At 40.9% G+C, this 18,996-nt stretch overlaps 1 protein-coding gene across 3 annotated transcripts in view; it reads left to right on the top strand.

Moving 5' to 3' along the window:
* The first annotated feature begins 458 nt into the window (after nt 1-458).
* Nucleotides 459-18,996, top strand: part of CRYBG3 (crystallin beta-gamma domain containing 3) — a 130,232-nt gene continuing 111,694 nt past the window's right edge. Inside the window, exons 1-2 of one of the 3 annotated variants that reach the window (XM_023238882.2) lie at nt 459-814; nt 18,823-18,889. In XM_023238882.2, the coding sequence (XP_023094650.2) occupies nt 666-814; nt 18,823-18,889 (216 nt within the window). In that variant the 5' untranslated portion in view covers nt 459-665. Of the gene's footprint in view, nt 815-18,822; nt 18,890-18,996 lie in introns of those variants that run through there. The other 2 variants (XM_023238885.2, XM_023238883.2) reach the window with 2 other exon arrangements.

Below are 18,996 nucleotides of genomic sequence, written 5' to 3' on the forward strand. Positions count from 1 at the left end.
TGAACAAGAAAAGAGTTGACAGACCTACACAGACACCTATGCCCCACCTTCACTTCTGGGACCCCGCCATGGGGTAATCTCTATTGCAGCCCTGGTGGAAAGTGTTTTTGAAGTAGCTGTTTGCTAGCTAAAAGCCCAAGGCCCTCTGATACCGCAGTTTACAAGGTGCTGTCACAAACTTGAGTTCAACTTCTTTTAAAAGTCTGAGTACAGTTTTCGTTCACTGCCTGAGGGATAGAAAAGTCAGCAATACAGAGTAAAAACTGAGCGCAAAGTCCAAAGGACTACAGCCTAACTGTTTTGGGCGGGAAACCCGGAGCCCAGCGTCCCAGGCTGCGCGTTCACCCCACCCAGGATCTCAGGCTCCCGCCTCCAGCTGGGACCCCGCCGGCCCCAGACTCGGGGCGGTGCCGCGGTTTCTGGCTCCTCCCAGGGGGCGGGCTAGTCGGGGGCGGGAGGAGGAGCCGGCGTGCAGCGCTAGCAACAGCCGCGCGGGGTGCGCATCGCGCCCGCGCCTCTCCCGCCCGGGATGGACTGAGCCGCGCCGGTTGCCCGCGCCCAGTCTGTCCTGCCTTCGCCGGTCCTGCCACGCCGGGCTCCCGGCGTAGGACACCGCCAAACCCGTTCGCCGCGGACCGCCCCGGGCCGGCAGCCGCGCAGGGGACATGTCTGGAGGCCGGAGGAGGGGCGGCGCCCCCTGGCACACCTTCTCCCGGTTCTTCGCTCCCCGAAGCCCTTCCCGGGACAAGGAAGAGGACGAGGAGGAGAGGTCGGGGACGAGCCAGCGGCCCGCTCCAGGCCAGGGCGCCGCCAGGTGGGAGCCGCGGGGGACGTCTGGGGGTCCTGCGCGAACTCGCCGGACGGGGGCCCCTGGCCCGACCGGCCGCCTGCAGCCAGCTGCTCTGCGGCCAGGCTGCGCTCCGTTCGCCACTTTCTGTTCTCCTTTCTCCATTGCTGAAGTTTCCTCCTCTTCGCCCGGTCCCCTGGCCGCCTCACTCCCCTTTCCTTGGGTAAATCCGGGTGAAGTTCGTGACCCGCGGAGGAGCGCGTTCCCACCCGGCCCAGCCTGCGCGGCGCTCTTCCTTCCCACTCCCCCTCCCGGAACGTGATTCTGTTCCCGTTCCACACTGGCGTCTGCGCTCCAAGTTCTGTGGCAAAAGCGAGTCCCCCCGGCGTCCTGCCGGCAGTAATGGGAAACAGTTGTGAGCGAGCCGAGCCACCAGCCGGGGCGGAGAGGGCGCCATCCGAAACCACTCGTGGGGGAAAGGTAAAGCGTTGGAGCGCCACCCTCTCAGATGGTGTTTTGCCATCCTATTTCAGTTTCCTCAAAATGATTTTTTTTTTTTTAATGTGATACCGAGTTCCTAAGCCTTCGTCAAAATACAAAACCTCGCTAGTTTTATTGACCATTTTGCCTGGACATTTAAATGATGCCGCCCTTTCTCATGTCTCTTTGGGAACATCTGCCTCAAGTTCCCCAACAGATTCCAGAAACCAGGACTCAGCTGTCTTGGTTTCAGCAAGGATAACGTGCCCCTTCTCTGCAGTCTTTCCTCGTTCCTCCACCTGCTGTAAAATCGATTATTTTTTTTAGACGGGTCTCCGTAAAATGCCCGTTCCTGAGCCTCTTTTTTCTGCTCAGAGGGAAGAGGGGTCAAATACATCTCGCTGTTTTAAGCGTTTGGTGAGCAAGACAAGCTTATAGTCTCTTCTCTCCCAAACTGCACCGGAAGAGTGTAATCCCTTTTGATTGGAAGGACGCTCTCTAGAAAGCTGTGTTTACTTCAGGTTTTAAAGACTTCGTGGAGGACTTCAGAGGAAAATGGATAGGAAGCAGAGCTGTGACCGAGCTGGTTTCATTAGTATTCAGGTCTTGTGATTTGGTTCTAGTCGCTTATGTGTGCCTCAGTTTCCCTCCTTTTGAAACGTGTCCATTACGAATGTCTGTTAATGCCACATCTTTCCAAGACAGCTCCTGTAATTGGTAGATTTTCCTGGGAAGCTTCAGCTATTGTGGCCCTGTTAAGGGGGAACTTAAAATTCATAGTTACACAGTAGTTAAAAATAGTTTCAAAGTCTGACGGGGCTCAACCGGAGTGTCAGATCTGGTGGGGGCAGACAGCCTGCGGTGCCTGCCATCACTGCAACGACACTAATAATGTTGGATAGTACGAAAGCAGTGCTTAAAAGAAATCCCAAGTAGTCTTAGCAAAAGTTGGAAACTTGAGTCAGTGTTAGAAGGGAATAGGCTGGCCAACTTCAGGTTCAGAACAGAATTGTGCTGAAACTTTGCCTGCCTTCCTGCCCTGTTTTGGCTTTTTAGGCACTTCTCAGATCTAATTTCCTCTCTCTGGAGCTAACCACTCTAGCAGCTGGCCTCTTGTCTGCTTAGCGCTTCTCCATTCTCATTATCTCCAGATAGGCACACACTGGCCTTTTGACACTGAGAATTTTAATAGTGCTTATGTGAACACTAATTTTGTCTTCATCTCTGTAGAACTTTCCCAGTGTTAAGGGGATAGCAGATAATCCTTTCTGTGGGTGTTTTATGTTTTAAATGAGCTTAAATCTTTCTTTTCAAGAATATAAACACATACAAAGCCTTTATTGAAAGTTTAATGAAACAAATGGAAACTCTTAGTAGTACCCAGTGTCCTAGTAACACAACACCCTGGTGTTTACAAGTTTGGAAACAGATTTGCAGTTTGTCACTGTGCTCTTATTTCAAAATGAAGGGGCATTTTGGCTCTTAAAGGCAGCAAAAAAATTGTGGTTTTAATGGGAGCCCAGTTTACCTTTTCTACGGGTGATTTTATATGGGTGGCGAGGAATCCCAACAGCAGACATGTAAGTGCTTGGCGTGGTAAGGATGTAAAGATGACTGGCAAAAGGCTCCTTCTCTCAAGGAACTGTAAGAAGCTGAAAAGACCACTTGTAAACAATAATATTAGCACCTATCATGTATTTAGCATTGAACAATTTGTAAAAGTACTTAAAAAATATTACACTTGAGGTTGGACACACCTTTGCGATTAGCGTCCTCATTTTATTATAGAAAACAGAGCTAAGGAAACTTGCCCCAAGTCCATAACTACTTTTCGTTCAGTGAACAAGTATTAAGTCCAACGCTGTGCCTGCAACTCTGAGTCCCCTTAACATACCTTAAGGGTTAATATCTGCGTTCTGATTTTTCAGTGTACTCGAAATGAAAAGCATTCTGTCAAACTTGAAACTTGTACGGTTTCCTTTTCTTCACTACCAGTGATGTTTATATGAATTTTATTTGCATAATGTAGGCATGTACAAATATAAAATGGGACATAAATTCCTTAAGAACAGAATGAAAATTAAACATAAGACCAATAAGACTCAATTTTTAAGCATTATCCTGAAAACACTTTTTTGGCTCCTCACAAAATGCTGATGGTCCCAACTGGGACAAACACAGGGTCCTTGGGGGTTGCTGTGATTATGCCGTGATTCAGGTTTTCTAATACTTCCTTTTTTGAACCATAGGAAAGCCTTTGCTTTTATGGTGTGCTCTAAATTATTTGGGTTTCATTTGGTGTGAACACATCATTTATTTATTGAGTTTGCTGCTGTTTTGTTCTCATTAACCTTAGGCAATTAAAGAAGGTCAGGAAACATCAACGCTGTTATATATGCAAATTCAGGTGTGGACACTTGAATTGCTTGTTAGTACTCTTCTTGGGTGACCAGATCCAGGAGGTGCTTATATTTATTTTAGATTATATAGATAGGAAAATGTAACTGAAGTTTTCATAGGAAACTTGAAAACTCTGAGCTTTGTGTATCCCAGTTATTTCAAACCACTGCTATAATATTTAAACCAATTTATGAGCACATAAGGAAAGAACTCCTTAGAAGTGATGGGGGGGGGGAGGGGAATGCCTGGGTGGCTCCGTCGGTTAAGTGGCCCACTTAGGCTCAGGTTATGATCTCACAGTTCATGAGTTCAAGCCCCACTTTGGGCTCTGTGCTGACAGCTCAGAGCCTGTAGCTTGCTTCAGATTCTGTGTCTCCCCCTCTCTCTGCCCCTCTCCCACTTGCACTCTGTCTCTCAAAAAATGAATAAACAATGAAAATAATTAAAAAGTGATAGGGGATAGCAGGGAGGGCTTAATGGTTGAGGGACTGTTACCTGGTTCTTGGAGACATTAGTAGTGTTTTAATAAGAGAACTTAGCCAGTAAGATAGAAATAGGGAACAGGTGTTCTAGGTTGAGCAAGAGCCTATAGGAGGTTATGATCTGTTGGGGACTATATAATTTAATATACATTAGTGGGACAGAATGAAAGAGTCAGTAAGGATTGGAGCCAGGTCAGATTTTGGCTCTTGATTTAAAGGTTAGACTACTTATGTGAAAGCCTGTTAAACAGATACTGTGAGAATGTCAAATTTGGAGGATACCTGCCTATTAATATTCTCCATTGGGGGGAAATGATTGCTCCCTTTCTTTGCTGTATCACACATGATGGACCTATTTAAAAACAACGCTGTGTGACATTTTAACTCTGGAGGGGGGGCAGTAAGGTGAGAACAGCATTTATCAAGGCAGACTGTACACATATTGCTGGGTTGGGTACTTTTACTTGCAGCATCTCATTTAAACCTCACCCTCAACTTTGAAGGTTAGTGTACTGATCACTATTCTGACAGTTGAGAAAACTGAGGGTGGAGAGTTCTTAGTAGTGAACACTGGTGGCATCTTGGGTGGAACGATTCTTTGGTGAACTGGACTCTGCTGTCCTTTGCAGGACATTTAGCATCCGTGACCCCGCCCACTAATTGCCAGTAGCATTCTCCAGTCATTGGGATAATCCAAACACCTCCACCCAGGTGCATGGGAGGAGGTAGAGTGATACCACTCCCAGTGAAGAATGATTTAGCCCAAATCATAGAAGAAATAAGTTTCAAGGTTGAGATTTGAACTTAGGTTTCTCCGACTCTAAACCCCACACCATCTTGCCCACTCTTCTTCTAAACTATGCTCATTCAAAACATATTTGCATACGTAAGTCAATGGGAATTTTTCATACTTTGTTCCAGAATGAGTGTTAGTGTGGCCCATTTCAGATAGATTCTTTTTGGCTGTTCCTTTCAGTGTTCCAGTATATCGTTACTGATAGAAAGTAAGAGAATCACTAGAACCAAGGACAGGGGCTGTGTCTTATTCATCTTGGTGTCCCGTTTACCCAGCTTAGGTGAGGAGTGAATCACTATTTCTTGATGGAACATTGAAGCACTTACTAGTGGTTTTCAGCTAGAGGTAGTACAGTGTTCCCACAGCTCTGAAGTGCGCATTTAGACACATGAGGCATCTTGAAAGATTTCTATACAGTGTTTGGGTCTCTATTTAAAGTTTAGAGACCTAACAGGAACCCATGGGGGAGGGGAAGGGAAAAAAAAAAAAAAAAAAGAGGTTAGAGTGGGAGAGAGCCAAAGCATAAGAGACTGTTAAAAACTGAGAACAAACTGAGGGTTGATGGGGGGTGGGAGGGAGGAGAGGGTGGGTGATGGGTATTGAGGAGGGCACCTTTTGGGATGAGCACTGGGTGTTGTATGGAAACTAATTTGTCAATAAATTTCATATATAAAAAAAAATTAAAGAACAAAAAAAAATAAAATGAACAAGAACTTTTCAAAAAAAAAAAATAAAGTTTAGAGAATTTTTGCTCGTCACCATGGCTGAGGGTGTTAAATGGGTGGAGCAAGGATGCTAATGACTTGTACAGGAGATATTCTCATAAAAAACAAACATGTCAGTAGTGCCCCTGATGCATGAGAGCTTTTGGCTGTTAAGGAACCAGTGTTGACCACAGCATCAAGTATGTGAGAAAAGGGAGCTTTGTTCTATGAATTTTCATGGTGATTATATTTTCACTGATTTGCAAGCACTATAGAAAATAATTGGTAACTTGTTTAGTTGAATAAGGAGATACCTGTGTGGTCTTGAAGGACCACATCAGTAGTTCATACCCATTGTAGTAAAGATGACAGGAAAATTCCAGAAGTCCTCAGTGGTATTTTCTAAGAATGTTGAACTCCCAAGTTGAGTGAAAGCATAGAAGGTACTTTTGACAGAGTAGAAATACAGACTGTTAGGGTGTTGAAACTGTATCATCTTTCAAGTGAAATTTCTCTCTTTGGGGTTTAATAGGGTGTCTGCCAGATGCCTAATTTGAGGATTCTGTTTCTTGGCGAGGGCATTCCTTGTAAGCTAACTTAGTTGTACACTCTCAGTGTTAAGAGTTGCAAGTACTTCACATTGTCCAGCAATAAATTTACGTCATCAGAACTTCTAACTGTATTGAAAACTGATAGCATTTTCATCTCAGAGGACAATATATAAAGAGATAAAAACAAATTTTGCAAAGAGGAAAATAATATTCCCTTCAAGATAAAATATTTCCTTTCCCAACTAGGGCACTAATGAAATACACTGCAGCCTAGATATGCCAGAAATGCTAATACAGTTATGGTAGCAAGAAAACTTAGGTTGGTGTAAATTTAAATTCAGGAAAATAATCTGGGCTTTCTCCTGAAAAGAGAAGATCAGCATGAAATAAAAGTTTAAAATATCATTTATTTGGAGTCTGTTCATTCCATAAATTTGAAGGGCTGCTATGTGTGAGATAATGCTATTAAGCAGTGGGGATAAAGATGAATGACCAAAACTACCCTCAAAGATTGCATAAATTAACAGAGGAGATAAACATGACATCTCTGTTCTCAAGATGAGCTCATTATAAGCTAAAAATGTTTTTGACATATGTGCATGTGACCTGTTTGGTTCAGAATACACTTGCTGTTTCATGACTGTCATATATTGTATGAGAGCTTTACCTGGGCTTTCAAGATCTCTTCCCACATTAATTAACTTTTCTGAGCATGGTTTGTTTAGCATCCTTTGCCAAACAATACTGGGGAGATGTGACAGTAACTGTACCAGCAGGATGAATGCTTTTCCCCTGTTGCTCTTGCTCTTCCTAGACTTCACAGGTTTGGTTAAGTTCCAAATGGAGGCAGAAAAGTACATCCTTTCGGGCATTAACATTTCATGTGACTGGAGATCCTTACTTAGTGTCGATAGAGAAACAAGTTGAAGTTTTGCTGCCAGAAATAACTCATTCTTTTTTTTTTTATAAAGTTTTTTTTTTTTAAGTTTATTTGAGAGAGAGAGGGTGCACTAGAGAGAACAGAGGAGGGGCAGAGAAAGTTGGAGAGAGAGAATCCCAAGCAGGCTCTGCACTGTCAGTGAGGAGCCCAATGCAGGACTCGATCTCATGTACTGTGAAAGCATGACCTGAGCCGAAATCTAGAGTCGGATGCTTGACCAACTGAGCCATCCAGGCACCCCAGAAATAACTCATTCATAATATTTAGGTGGCAGTTGTGAATGGCCAGTGGTACAACTCCATCAGGACTATCCCTCAATGTGTCATCCCTGGGGGTATTTAATTTCAGGTATCCCAAAGCAGTGAAACAACTGTTTAGTCAAGTGGGTTTTTTTGCTCGACAGATTAGTGATGACAAAACTAAACCACCCTTTATTAAGGCCATAATCAGACCCAAGGCCTGTGCTTGGGGCTTTAAATACATACATTCATTTAATCCTTAGCAACCTTTGAGAGAGGAGGTATTTTTACTCTGTCTTACAGATCTATAATTTAAGGTTTGGAGAGGTCCAGCAGTTAATCAGAAGTCTCACAGCATCTGTGGTGGAGTCAGAGTCAGATTCTCTTCCTGAATTCAGAGCCTGCTGCATTATGTGATTTCTTCCTCTGCTTAACTTAGGAAGACCTATAAAAGAAAGCTGGCCTTAGAGAATGGTTTTGAATGGAAATAAAAGACAATGGCATGCAGCTGGACGTCTGCCCAGATGGCTTGGGTTAGTGCTCTGTACAATAAAGAGTTTATGGTCCTGACAGTTGAGAAAAGGAAAACAAATGTATATATTTATACAAATTATAAATATATATTTAAACACTTGAAAAGGGTCCATCTTCTTCAAAAGACATAGAAACTGAACGTGTAGCAGCAAGATACCGTATTCTCCCTAATTGATAAGCAAACAAGTTGGATGTGGGGAAACTGGAAGTAGTGACTGGTGGGAGGATAAACTGGAAGGTTCTCTCAGTATTCTGGATTCACATACTGTGACCCAGCACTTCCCTGTAGGAATTCCCTTAGACATGTACAGTTTGCAAACAAACCCAATGCTGTCTTTGCAAAGTTAGCCATTGCAGTGTTGCTTTCATAGCAAAAGGAAAAAAATAAAATTGTTACAGGGGTACAACAATGTAATAGAATATTACACAGCTGCCAAAAAGAATGACAAAGCATTTTATGTACTGATAAAGGACTATCTCCAAGATTTTAAGGAAAAAAAAAAAAAGCTGGAAATCACTGTGTGTGGTATGCTCCCATTCCTGTATCAAAAATGGGGGAGTGTGATAAGTCTGTTACTGGGGTTAACTAGGGGAGATGGAAAAGTGACTCAGGGAATGAGGAACAGGAAGGAATCTTCATTTTATATCTTTTTTATACATAGAAAAGTTATGCGAATTACCTATTTCAGGGGAAGTAAGGTTAGTTTAAGACCTGGTGGATATCTGGGTATAAAAGAGGGGGAAAAAAACAAGAAAATTTAGGATCCTGACTTGGCAGAGATTTTCCAAAAAATGCATGAACTACATTAACTTATTCAAATGAGAGAAGTTATAATTAAGGCTATAAATATATAGAAGTAATATTTTAATACAGAGAGCTTTGATATCTTGACACTTTTTATGAATGAGGTTTGTATATTATGAATCAATAATGTGAAACTGGGTGGAATTAACAGAGCCTCAAAAATACCAACTCATTTTCGTGAGATCACCTGTCATATACTTAGAGTAACAGCATGACCCTAGCTTTTCATTCACACTTTCAGTCTTTTGTTAAAAATTGAGGCAGGCCCTCATCTCTAAGGTTTAGCATATGAGGTTTAAATCTCCAGATTTAGCATATGAGCCCAAACTCCACAGAATAATAAGTGTACAAAATGAGGATGCCTGTATATTAGGACGACTTTTTGTTTTACTGGAAAGGTCATGTATGAAAATGTGTTTTCACCAGTGTTTACCAAGAATTCATTTACCCCTCATACCAGGCACTGTGCTAGGTTCTGGGAATCCAGAACTGAACATGCTACAACATGGTCTTTGGTTCAGAGTACACATGCAGTTTTGTGGGGAAGGCAGACATAGCACAAATCTTTCTTCCCTTAAATTAAGTACCCAGGGCAGAGTATGGAGGGGGTGTTGCTGCTGGGTGGCTCAGTGGGTTAAGCGTTGGACTTAGCTCAGGTCATGATCTCGCAGTTAGTGAGTTCTAGCCCCACATTGGGCTCTCTGCTGTCAGAGCAGAGGCCACTTTGGATCTTCTGTCCCCCTGTCTTTCTGCCCCTCCCCTGCTCATCCTGTCTGTCTGTCTGTCTCTCTGTCTCTCAAAAGTAACATTAAAAAAATATGTTCCTTAAAAGAAAAGAAAAAAAAAAAAATGAGCACCAAGGTGCCACTCAGAGCTATAGGAGCATTTAACAAATGTGGGCCCTTTCTTGACACACTTTTTAGAGGAAACTTCTAATCTTGTTTAAGCTGTTTCTTTTGGTATTTTTGGACATGTGTCTGAACAATGCCTTACAGTTCTTTCTTGAGTTCTAAACTTTAGATAACTTATATTGACTTCTGGTTATGGTAGATGAGGACTTAGCTATTTTATACCTCTTCCTACTTCCTTTACTCATTCAGCCAATATAATTGTTGATTTTGGAATAAAATCAAAAGCCAATATTTAGATTTTTATGAAATACAATTTTGGTTTCATAATACAACACACTAGCTTTTATATCTTCCTTATGACAAGTAGCACAAATGGCAGTACCAGAAATTGTGAAAATGGCATTTGAGTACCCTCACAAATAGTAGTTTCATATAATTTCTAAAGATATATTTTAGAAGTTTGTGCTTTATTCTTTGTATTCAGATTTATATATACCATAGATACTACCTTAGTGGCAGATCATATTTTTTTTTATAATTACCATGCTTCTTATGACAAGAAATGAAATACTCTCAATTTTCCATTCTATTAAGTGGAGACAGGTTAGGTGAGATACAGATTCTCAGACTTCCTTGTCTTGTCAGATCACCAAGGAGTGTACCCTTGCTGGAGCGGTGGCATTGCGCTCTATTTGTCAAAGCTGGAAATGTATCTTGTAATAATTTTGATTATTTCATTGTTTTAAGAAGGCAAATAAGGATCTCCTATATATTATGATACAAATAAGTTATCATTATGTAATATTTGTAGTATTAGCATTTTGTTATTTGTGTATTCTGAATTCATTTTCACTAACTTCCATTTGTTTGCTTTTCACAATCACTATAATACTTTGCATTTTTTTTGTCTTTTTAATAGTAATATATACTTTTTTAAAACAGGTATGATGAATTATAAGAAAATCAAAAAGAAGAAACAACTCATAACCCTACCGACAAACATACACATACTATCCTTTCAGATCATTTTCAATGTGCATTTACACATATATACATATTTTTACAAAAAGTGGAAGTTCTCTTCAGGATTTTGAAATTTATTTTTTTCCACTCAACCATAATGCTTTAACATTTTCTACAATAGTATATATATTTATATAAATTACAAAAATAATTTTAAATTTAGTCCTTTCAAAAATCTGAGTGTTATCATCACTTTTCAGAATTCAGTTTGAATATCTAAATGTGCCTCTCTGCCTATGTGGGGTTTGCACTGTAATGGGAGAAGACAGAAAATTAACAAATTCTGTAATGTATAATGGTCAGGGTGAGGGTATGGGACATGATGGAGGTAGTGGGTCTGGAGTGAGGTGTAGATAGGATGGTCATGAAAGTCCTCTCTCTTGGGTAACACTTAAGCAAAGGACCTCGATGCTACTTGGGAGTGGGGAACAAATCTAAGGAAAGAACTTTCCAAGCAGAGGGAACAGCCAGTTCCAGGGGCCTGGGGGTAGTATCATGTTGGCACAGATGCTAGAGTGAGCAGAGACAACAGAACGGAAGAGAGAGCAGCTGTCAATGACATGGGGAAAGGAGTCAGGGCCAGAGGAGATAGGCCAAGGTAGGGAGTTGAGATGATGTTTACTTTTAGAAAGTATCCTTTGGGCATAGGTTTATATGTGTGCATGTGTTTATATATTCTCACAAAGGTTGTTGGTTTATTGATGTCTGGAAGAATTTGCAGTGAGAAAGGATTTGAGTTGGAGATGAGGTCAGGCTCTGGGAAGGCACAGTCTCGCCTGGCCTTGAACCTCCAGTGCCCCTTCCTTAGGACAGTTTGATGAATACTACATGAACGGATGCCTGTTTTAGAGGGCATCTAGAACCCTGTTTTGAGTTCATGTCACAGCAAAAGATGGAGGGTGTTGATTCATGTGAGGTAGATCACAAATGTTCAGAATCTGAAGGATATGAGGTCAAGGACTTTGGGATAGTAGAACAGTTACTAATACAGTCACATATAGACAGCTCAGGTACACATCAAACATACCAACATTCTCTGTAGCCTGTGATTAAACTAAAGGGTCTTGTTTCGGGGGGCATGAGCAGGGAGACCAGACGTAAAGCAGCTTCCAGGTAGTTACATAAATAATAGGAGAAGGCTGACATGATAGGGAAAAGACTGTCACAAGAGTCTAAGATGGTAAAGCGACAGAGCTTCATAATCATGTCTTACCTTTCCTCCCTTTCCCGGTTTTTCTCCAAAGAGTTCTGAAATTCAAATGCCAGATGTTTGAACTAAAATACATGCTGTTCGACTGCCTTAAAATGGCAGCTTTTAGTTACCTTTTAATTTGAAGCCCAGAAATAGTGCCATAACCACCTGTTTTATATTCTGTTAATGGTCATTAAAAAAATACAAGTACTACTCTACTGCTGGCAGACACTGTTTCTGAATGGATGGTTTTCCAGATGGTTGTTTGTAAATTGTCCATGTGGAGCTCTGTCTTTATCCCCATAGAAGCTAGGTTGGAAATGTTGGATGCGGCTCCAGGCCAGGGCATACAAGTTGGTTTAATCCATAATATGCCTGCGGTATAATATTGAAAAAAGAGAACTCCACGCTTCTTGTGTGAAGCTGTGTCTCTAAGAAAAAACTTCCAAGGAGTGTAGATGCTCCCAGGGCAGCAGCAGACCCTTTGAGAGTTTGTGGGAATAAAAGCCTATACTGTATTTAAGGACCCCAAGTGAGGGCTGAGAGGGTGGAGCCCAAGGGAATACAGGACAGGCCCCTAGGTGGTTTCAGTAGATTTGAAATAAGGACTGCAGAAGTTTCTGCCTCTTTGTTACAATGTCCCGGTATTAATTTTGTCACCGAGTTGGTTTCTTAGAGTCTGTCTCTTCCTTCACCACAGAAACTTCAAGGTTAGCCTACCTGTTTCTTTTTCCATTCTCACTGCCAGTGGAGATTCATATGGGATTTTAGATCTGGCAGAGAGCTGGTCTGACTCTTTCATTTTATGTCTTTGAAAAATCCAGTCCAGGAAGGTACATTTTGACTGAAGTGCCTTTTGTCCCTAAAGTGCTGTCTCTGAAAACAGACATCTGTCCATTTTGAGTTTTTGCAAAGCATTTTGCTACCAATGACCATAGGAAAAGGGTATGGATAGGTAAAAGACCCTTTCTTGTTCTGTACTATTTTTTCATATAATTCTCCAAGGTAAAGTCATGCCCGGAGGACTGAGTATGATTTGATCACATTTCAAAGGAAGGCCAGATTCTGGCCACTTCTGGAGTTTCATCACAGTACTTATGTCAAGTGGGCTCTGAGGTGAGGAATAATAAATAACATGCCAGACAGGGAGGCCTGATGGAGCTGTGGTGGAGAGGGGGATGCTGTTTAGTGGATCAGGAGAGTTTTATGTTAGTGGAGGAGGAGAAAACAATAGATTTGCCTTGACTGTCTTTCTGTGTCCTTAACCTTGCTGGTTCCTCTACTGCAGACCATTACACCATACAGCGGAGGTGAAAATCAGAAGATAATTTCAGGTGGCATCAGGCTGAATGGGATGGAGAGAAAGAGAAGGGAGGAAAAAAAAAAAAAAATCCTTAATTTCCCTAGGGATGGTGGAGAAGTTCCTGTGGACAGTGGGTCCAGGCGGGGGCGGGGCTGGGGAGAGGCTGTTTAGATGTATAGGGCATTCCCAAATTGGGGACTACGTTTTATTAAGTGGCTTTGTGTTTAGGGATATGCTCAGAATTACCGCCAGTGATGTCTTCAGCGAGAAATGTTACCTTCTTTCTGAAAATGGCAAGATATCATAGACTTCTGCATCCGTAGAAAAGTGGGCAAGCCTCCAAAAGACTGTTATGGAAGTTGTATTCAGTTCTTTGACATATCCAGGTTTTTCTGATACAGCCACAGGAATGATCTGTGAGAGAAAAGGCAGAGTAAGAGGCAATACACAGCAGCTGTGCTCTAGGAGGGGTGGCGTGAAGAGCCTTACTCTCCCTCACTGTGCCTCCACCCAGTCCTCCGAGTCTGTGTGCTGTCCCCGCATGTCTATCCCTTGACCATCTAGGAAGTTGCATTCCTACCACATGAGGAACTGAGCCTGGAAGAGGCCCAGGAGCATCCCTTATTCTTCAGTCTGTGGTATACACCTAAAAGAAGGGTATATTTTCTTTTATTTTTTTTTAAAGTTTATTTATTTTGAAAGAGAGCATGCATGCAGAGTTGAGGGAGAGGCAGAGAGGAGGAGAGACAGACTCCCAAGCAGGCTCTGAGACATCCCTGCAGAGCCCAGTGCAGGGCTCGAACTCACAAACTGTGAGATCATGACCTGAGCCGAGATCAAGAGTGGACGTTTAACTGACTGAGCCACCCAGCTGCCCCACGAAGGGTATATTTTCTTGTTGGTCCTACTTTGCACTTGCAATGGTCAGTGTACCCATTCGGGCAACAGCTCTTGGTTGGGGCCAGGAGCTCTGCAGGGCATGGCTGTTGGAAAATGGGTAGTGTTTTACATGACTTGAGTTTTCTAAGTAGTTGATACCTACCCTTTAACTATCAGCACTGAACGCATTTAAATAATATTAAGTGGAGCTCCCTCAGACTGGATCATTCTCCTCCCTGTACAACTCTCATTTGTTGGCTTCTGCTGAAGAATAGAGGCTCTCAAACCATTGTTTATCAAGAGTGTGGTCAGAGGGCCACCTGCTTCAGAACAATCCTGGGTAGGGGGAGTTGGTTATTGAAAATGTGGACTCCTGGGCCCCACTCCTAACTGGAATCATCGACAGGTAGGCCCATAAATTTGCTTTATAAATACGATTGCCCAGGTGATGGTGGTGCATCTAGGTAGAGATTCTGAAGGAGTGAGGGCAAAGATTTCGTCTGGTGTGTTCACTGCTCAACCCCTAGCACCAACAACAGTGCCTGGCACTTAAAAGGGATTTGAAAGGAAGGGGCCAGTACTTATCTGCTGACTGAGTGAGTTGATGTGCCCAGTCTTCTTCTGCTTATTTGCTATGGGTTAGGGAATCTTGTTATGATTTAATAAAAAATAGAAGTATAAGATACATATTAAGTGCCAGGATAGAGACTTTCTTCTGTGTAAATTATTTGAACTCTAGAATATGCTTTGTTTTTTTCTTGGCCCAGAGTTTTGTTTTAATTTGTGTCTGGAAAGTAGATGGTAAATGACTGCATGTGGGATTCCTGGTTTTCAAGTATGGTGTAAATTAGGTAGCTTCAAAAATGAGAAGCTTCTGTGTTACTTAGACCTTGATATTTACCTGGGCTGTTTTGAAAGATTAATTTCCAGAATTCCCGTAGCTAATAAGTAAGATGAGGCTATTTGGAAATGCAGGGTCTTATTTGTGCCTACGTGTGATTATGATTCCTGCCCCTCACCCCCTGCCATGAGCAAAATGTGTGCTTTCTAAAAATACTGCTATTGAAATATTCCTGGGTCCCAAAGGGGGTTAAATTGTGAGAGAACAATAGAAACGGATTGTTGTCTTTCATAAGTTTTTAGATCATCTGAATTTGAACATGTTTCTCTTTTCTTCATATATTTAAGAGTCTGAGAATACTATTCCAAGCCTTTTGAGTCTTTTCTGTTCATTTTTTTTAACTAAGCCGACTGGTAAGTCAATGTTTTCAGTATTTTCATCTACTCTGTTTTATTTTTGTGTGTGTTTTGCCTTTAAATCATCTCAGAATAATCTTATTTCTGTTGAGTATTTTCTCCTACCAACCCCACTCTCTTCTTTATACCTTTCAACAAAAGGTGTATATTCTTTCAAGAGACTTACATACTACTTCATTAAGAAAAAAATACGATTACATTGTTCCCATTTTTTTGATTAAGCAGGCACAAATAAAGAACCTGTTTGGTATCTTTTTTTTTTTTTTTTAACAAATAATATTTGATTGGCTGATACAATGCTAGGCTCTGGAACATAGACATGAATGATACAATTCTGAATTTAATGAGTTAAAATTCTAATTAGATAGCTAAACATTATAGTATATAGTATAAATGTATGTGTGGTATCACTGGGTTCAGTGAGAACCCAAAAAAAAATAAAGATTAAGCTCGGACTAAATTGTAAAGGATTAAGAGCAGGGCTAAGTGTCGAGGATGTTGCATACAGGAGAAGAGAGTGGTTTACCAGCATATTCTGAGAATGTAAAGTGGTTCTACGTGATGGGCGTATCTGGGGCCACGTGAGTAACTTTCTGTATCCTAAGGACTCTTCATTTTATTCATCACCTCCTAGAGATTTGCTGAAGGAATTTTTAAACTGGAAAGTGTGATGATCAGGTTAACAGTCATTTTGACAGGAATAAAGGATTGAAACATAGCAGTCCTGAAGAGGCCTGAGATCAATTAAGAAGGACTCTTCGTCAGTAAGCTAGAAAAGAGGGGGAAAGCCTTAACTGAAACAGTGATTTTTATAGCTAAACCAGAATTCTAAAATACGTTGTTTACTTTAGAACTCAACACAGTTTCAAATTTTGGTTTAGCAGTAAGATTCATGAGTCTTAAACATACCATATAAGGTTTAGAAAGTTTGTGAAGGTATTTCTTTTTTTTTTTTCCAGCTTTTAATTCTTCAGTTGTTTACTCAATACAGAATACTTATATGCTGACCTACAACTATATTTTTATGGCATTGTGTGTGTGTGTGTGTGTGTATATGTGTAGAATGTATGTAATTATAACTACTTGAAAATACTGATTTCTGTATTGCTCTCATGAACCTGGAGCTACAGTTTCTACAGACCTTTTGTATTGGAAAAGAAACTTGTGCCATTTTCATAGGCAGTAAGTTTACAGAGTGCTGTAAACACTCTAGAGTTTCATTTTTTTTTTTTTAACATTTATTCATTTTTGAGAGAGACAGAGCATGCGTGGGGGAGGGGCAGAGAGAGAAGGAGACACAGAATCCGAAGCGGGCTCCAGGCTCTAAGCTGTCAGCACAGAGCCTGACGCAGGGCTCCAACTCAAAAACTGTGAGATCATGACCTGTGGCCAAGTCAGACGCTTAACCAACTCAGCCACCCAGACGCCCCAACACTCGAGAATTTCAGGAGTCTGAAAGGGAAGAACTAGGAGACTAAGGTACTTGTATGTTTACTTTTTAGGTGAATCATTCAAAATAGACTGTAGTTAGAGAATACACTTATAAAACCACTAAGGTCAGTATTATTCTTGATTATATGACAAATCCTTATAATGTGCTCTTTTTACATGTATTTTGCTACTCTCTCTTTTTGCATTGAGCGAAAATAAACCAGTATTGACATTTAATTTAAAAAGAGAATTGTTGGGGTGCCTAGGTGGCTCAGTCAGTTAAACATTTGACTCTTGATTTCAGCTCAGGTCATGATCTCACATTTATGAGATTGAGCCCTACGTTGGGCTCTTCACTGACAGCGTGGAGCCTGCTTGGAATTCTCTCTCTCTCCCTCTCTCTCTCTCTTACTCGCTTTCTCTTTCTCTCTCTCTCAAAAAAAAAAAAAATTGTTAACAACCTTGTGACAAAAAATAAAGCTAAAATAGAAAATAAATAGAAAATGGAGATAAGAAACCAATCACTTTTAAAGCAGCAATGTTTGAGACCTTTTGTGTGTGTTTGTGTGTATATTAAATGTTTTTGATTACAATTCTGAATTGTACAGTATTTTTCTTTCTGTCCTTGGTTTTTCATATGGAATTTTCATGTGTTAAGCACAAATTTATCTCCTTTATACAGTTGCTTTTCCTGCTGACACTTCAAAGGCTTATGAGTATGACTATTTCTTATTGGTTTGAGTATTCTGTGTAGAGTCTGAGACTCAATGAAATTTAAATCCATTGTATTTTCCACACCTTCATGATCTTTCTACCTTTCTGTCTTTTTATTGTTACCATTTGTTCCCTGTCTACATAATTGCACTGGACATTATGGATAGAAAATCTAACTAGCCTAAATCATGTCTTCTCTTTCTGTTGTGTCCAATCTGAGTTACTGAGACCATCTCCTTTTCATCCCCTCTACCACCAGTCACTATGATGCTCTGTGTTTTCCCCATTCTCCATCATCCCTCCTGCTTTATGCTTGTCCCCTGGCTAAAGGCTTCCCAATGCTAGTAGGACAAAGATCAAGTTCTGAAACGTGTCAGACAGGTTCTGCATGGTCTGGCAGCCACTACTTCTGGTATCATTCTCCTCTCTAGCAGGGTTACCTCTGCCTGACACAAGTTGTTGTGCTCCAGTCTTATATTAAAAACAAACAAACAAACAAAACGTGGTTTCCTGAAAATGCCGCATTCTCTCTTACCCCTCCTTTGTGCCTTCTCTGAGAGCACTTAGCAGGCAGAATTGCTGTTCTTTGCTTCTTCTGTGTTCCATAGTATTTTGTTCTTTGAGCAGTTGTAACTTCTACCAAACTTTAGTTTTAGTTTGTTTGTATATCAGTCTCCCCTACAAGACTGAGTTTTATAAAGACCTTGACCTACTTGTTTTTACATCCTCAAGGCCAAGCATAATCCCTGGCGCATGGCAGACAGTCATGATGATCTTTAGTGGGGAGCTGTTCAATTTGTCCAGCATTATGAAAGTATGAAAATAAGATCGTGTATAGAACAAATATAAAAGTTTATATCTGAAATGTATATGTGCCTAATAGGAAGCATAGTTCATTATGACATAAGGCATCTGTGAAGGTATTCTAGACCAGACAATTGGGAGGTGACTGTCTGGAAAATCAGGTTCTTAAGGTGCCATCTGGGACACATTTGGGGCTAGATAAGCCTGCATCTATTTTTGAGTATTCCCAAAGTTCACTAGATGATCCTATAGGTTTATAAAGACTTGCTAAATAGAAATATATTGTATTCCATGTAGCATTCAGTATGGGCATTAAAAAATATGTATCAGACTGTGGAAAACCCTAATATAAATAAAATTGTAGAGTGTTAATCATTTCCAAGATAGTTGTACTCTGTTCTTTGTAATGATGATTATCAACATAAGAATGTAGCGCGTGATAGATTCACAAGAATTTCTGAGGCCCAGATGAGTATATTTGAATGTGTTTTCAAGTGTAGAGATTCAAATGAACATATTCTTTTACATATTGTGTGTGAATCCTTTGAGCATTGCACATGAAGGACCTTTCAGTTTTTACTTTAAACAAAGAAACTGTATTTTGGTAATTCTCTTTTAATTTCAAAGAAGCTGTGGTTTTTATTTTTCAGTGTTGAAAATGAGCCCATGAGCACAAGTCAGAAAAAGGAAAATGCGCTTTCATCAGAAGCAGTAAAGGTATGGTTTCAAATTAATATTATATTAAGCAAATATTTTTCTTAGTTTCTGCTCCTTTTAGATTCTACGTCTCATTTGACATTTCAAAAAGAGCACTGTATTATTGA

Source organism: Felis catus, chromosome C2 (genome assembly GCF_018350175.1).
Source record: "Felis catus isolate Fca126 chromosome C2, F.catus_Fca126_mat1.0, whole genome shotgun sequence".
Taxonomy (NCBI): domain Eukaryota; kingdom Metazoa; phylum Chordata; class Mammalia; order Carnivora; family Felidae; genus Felis; species Felis catus.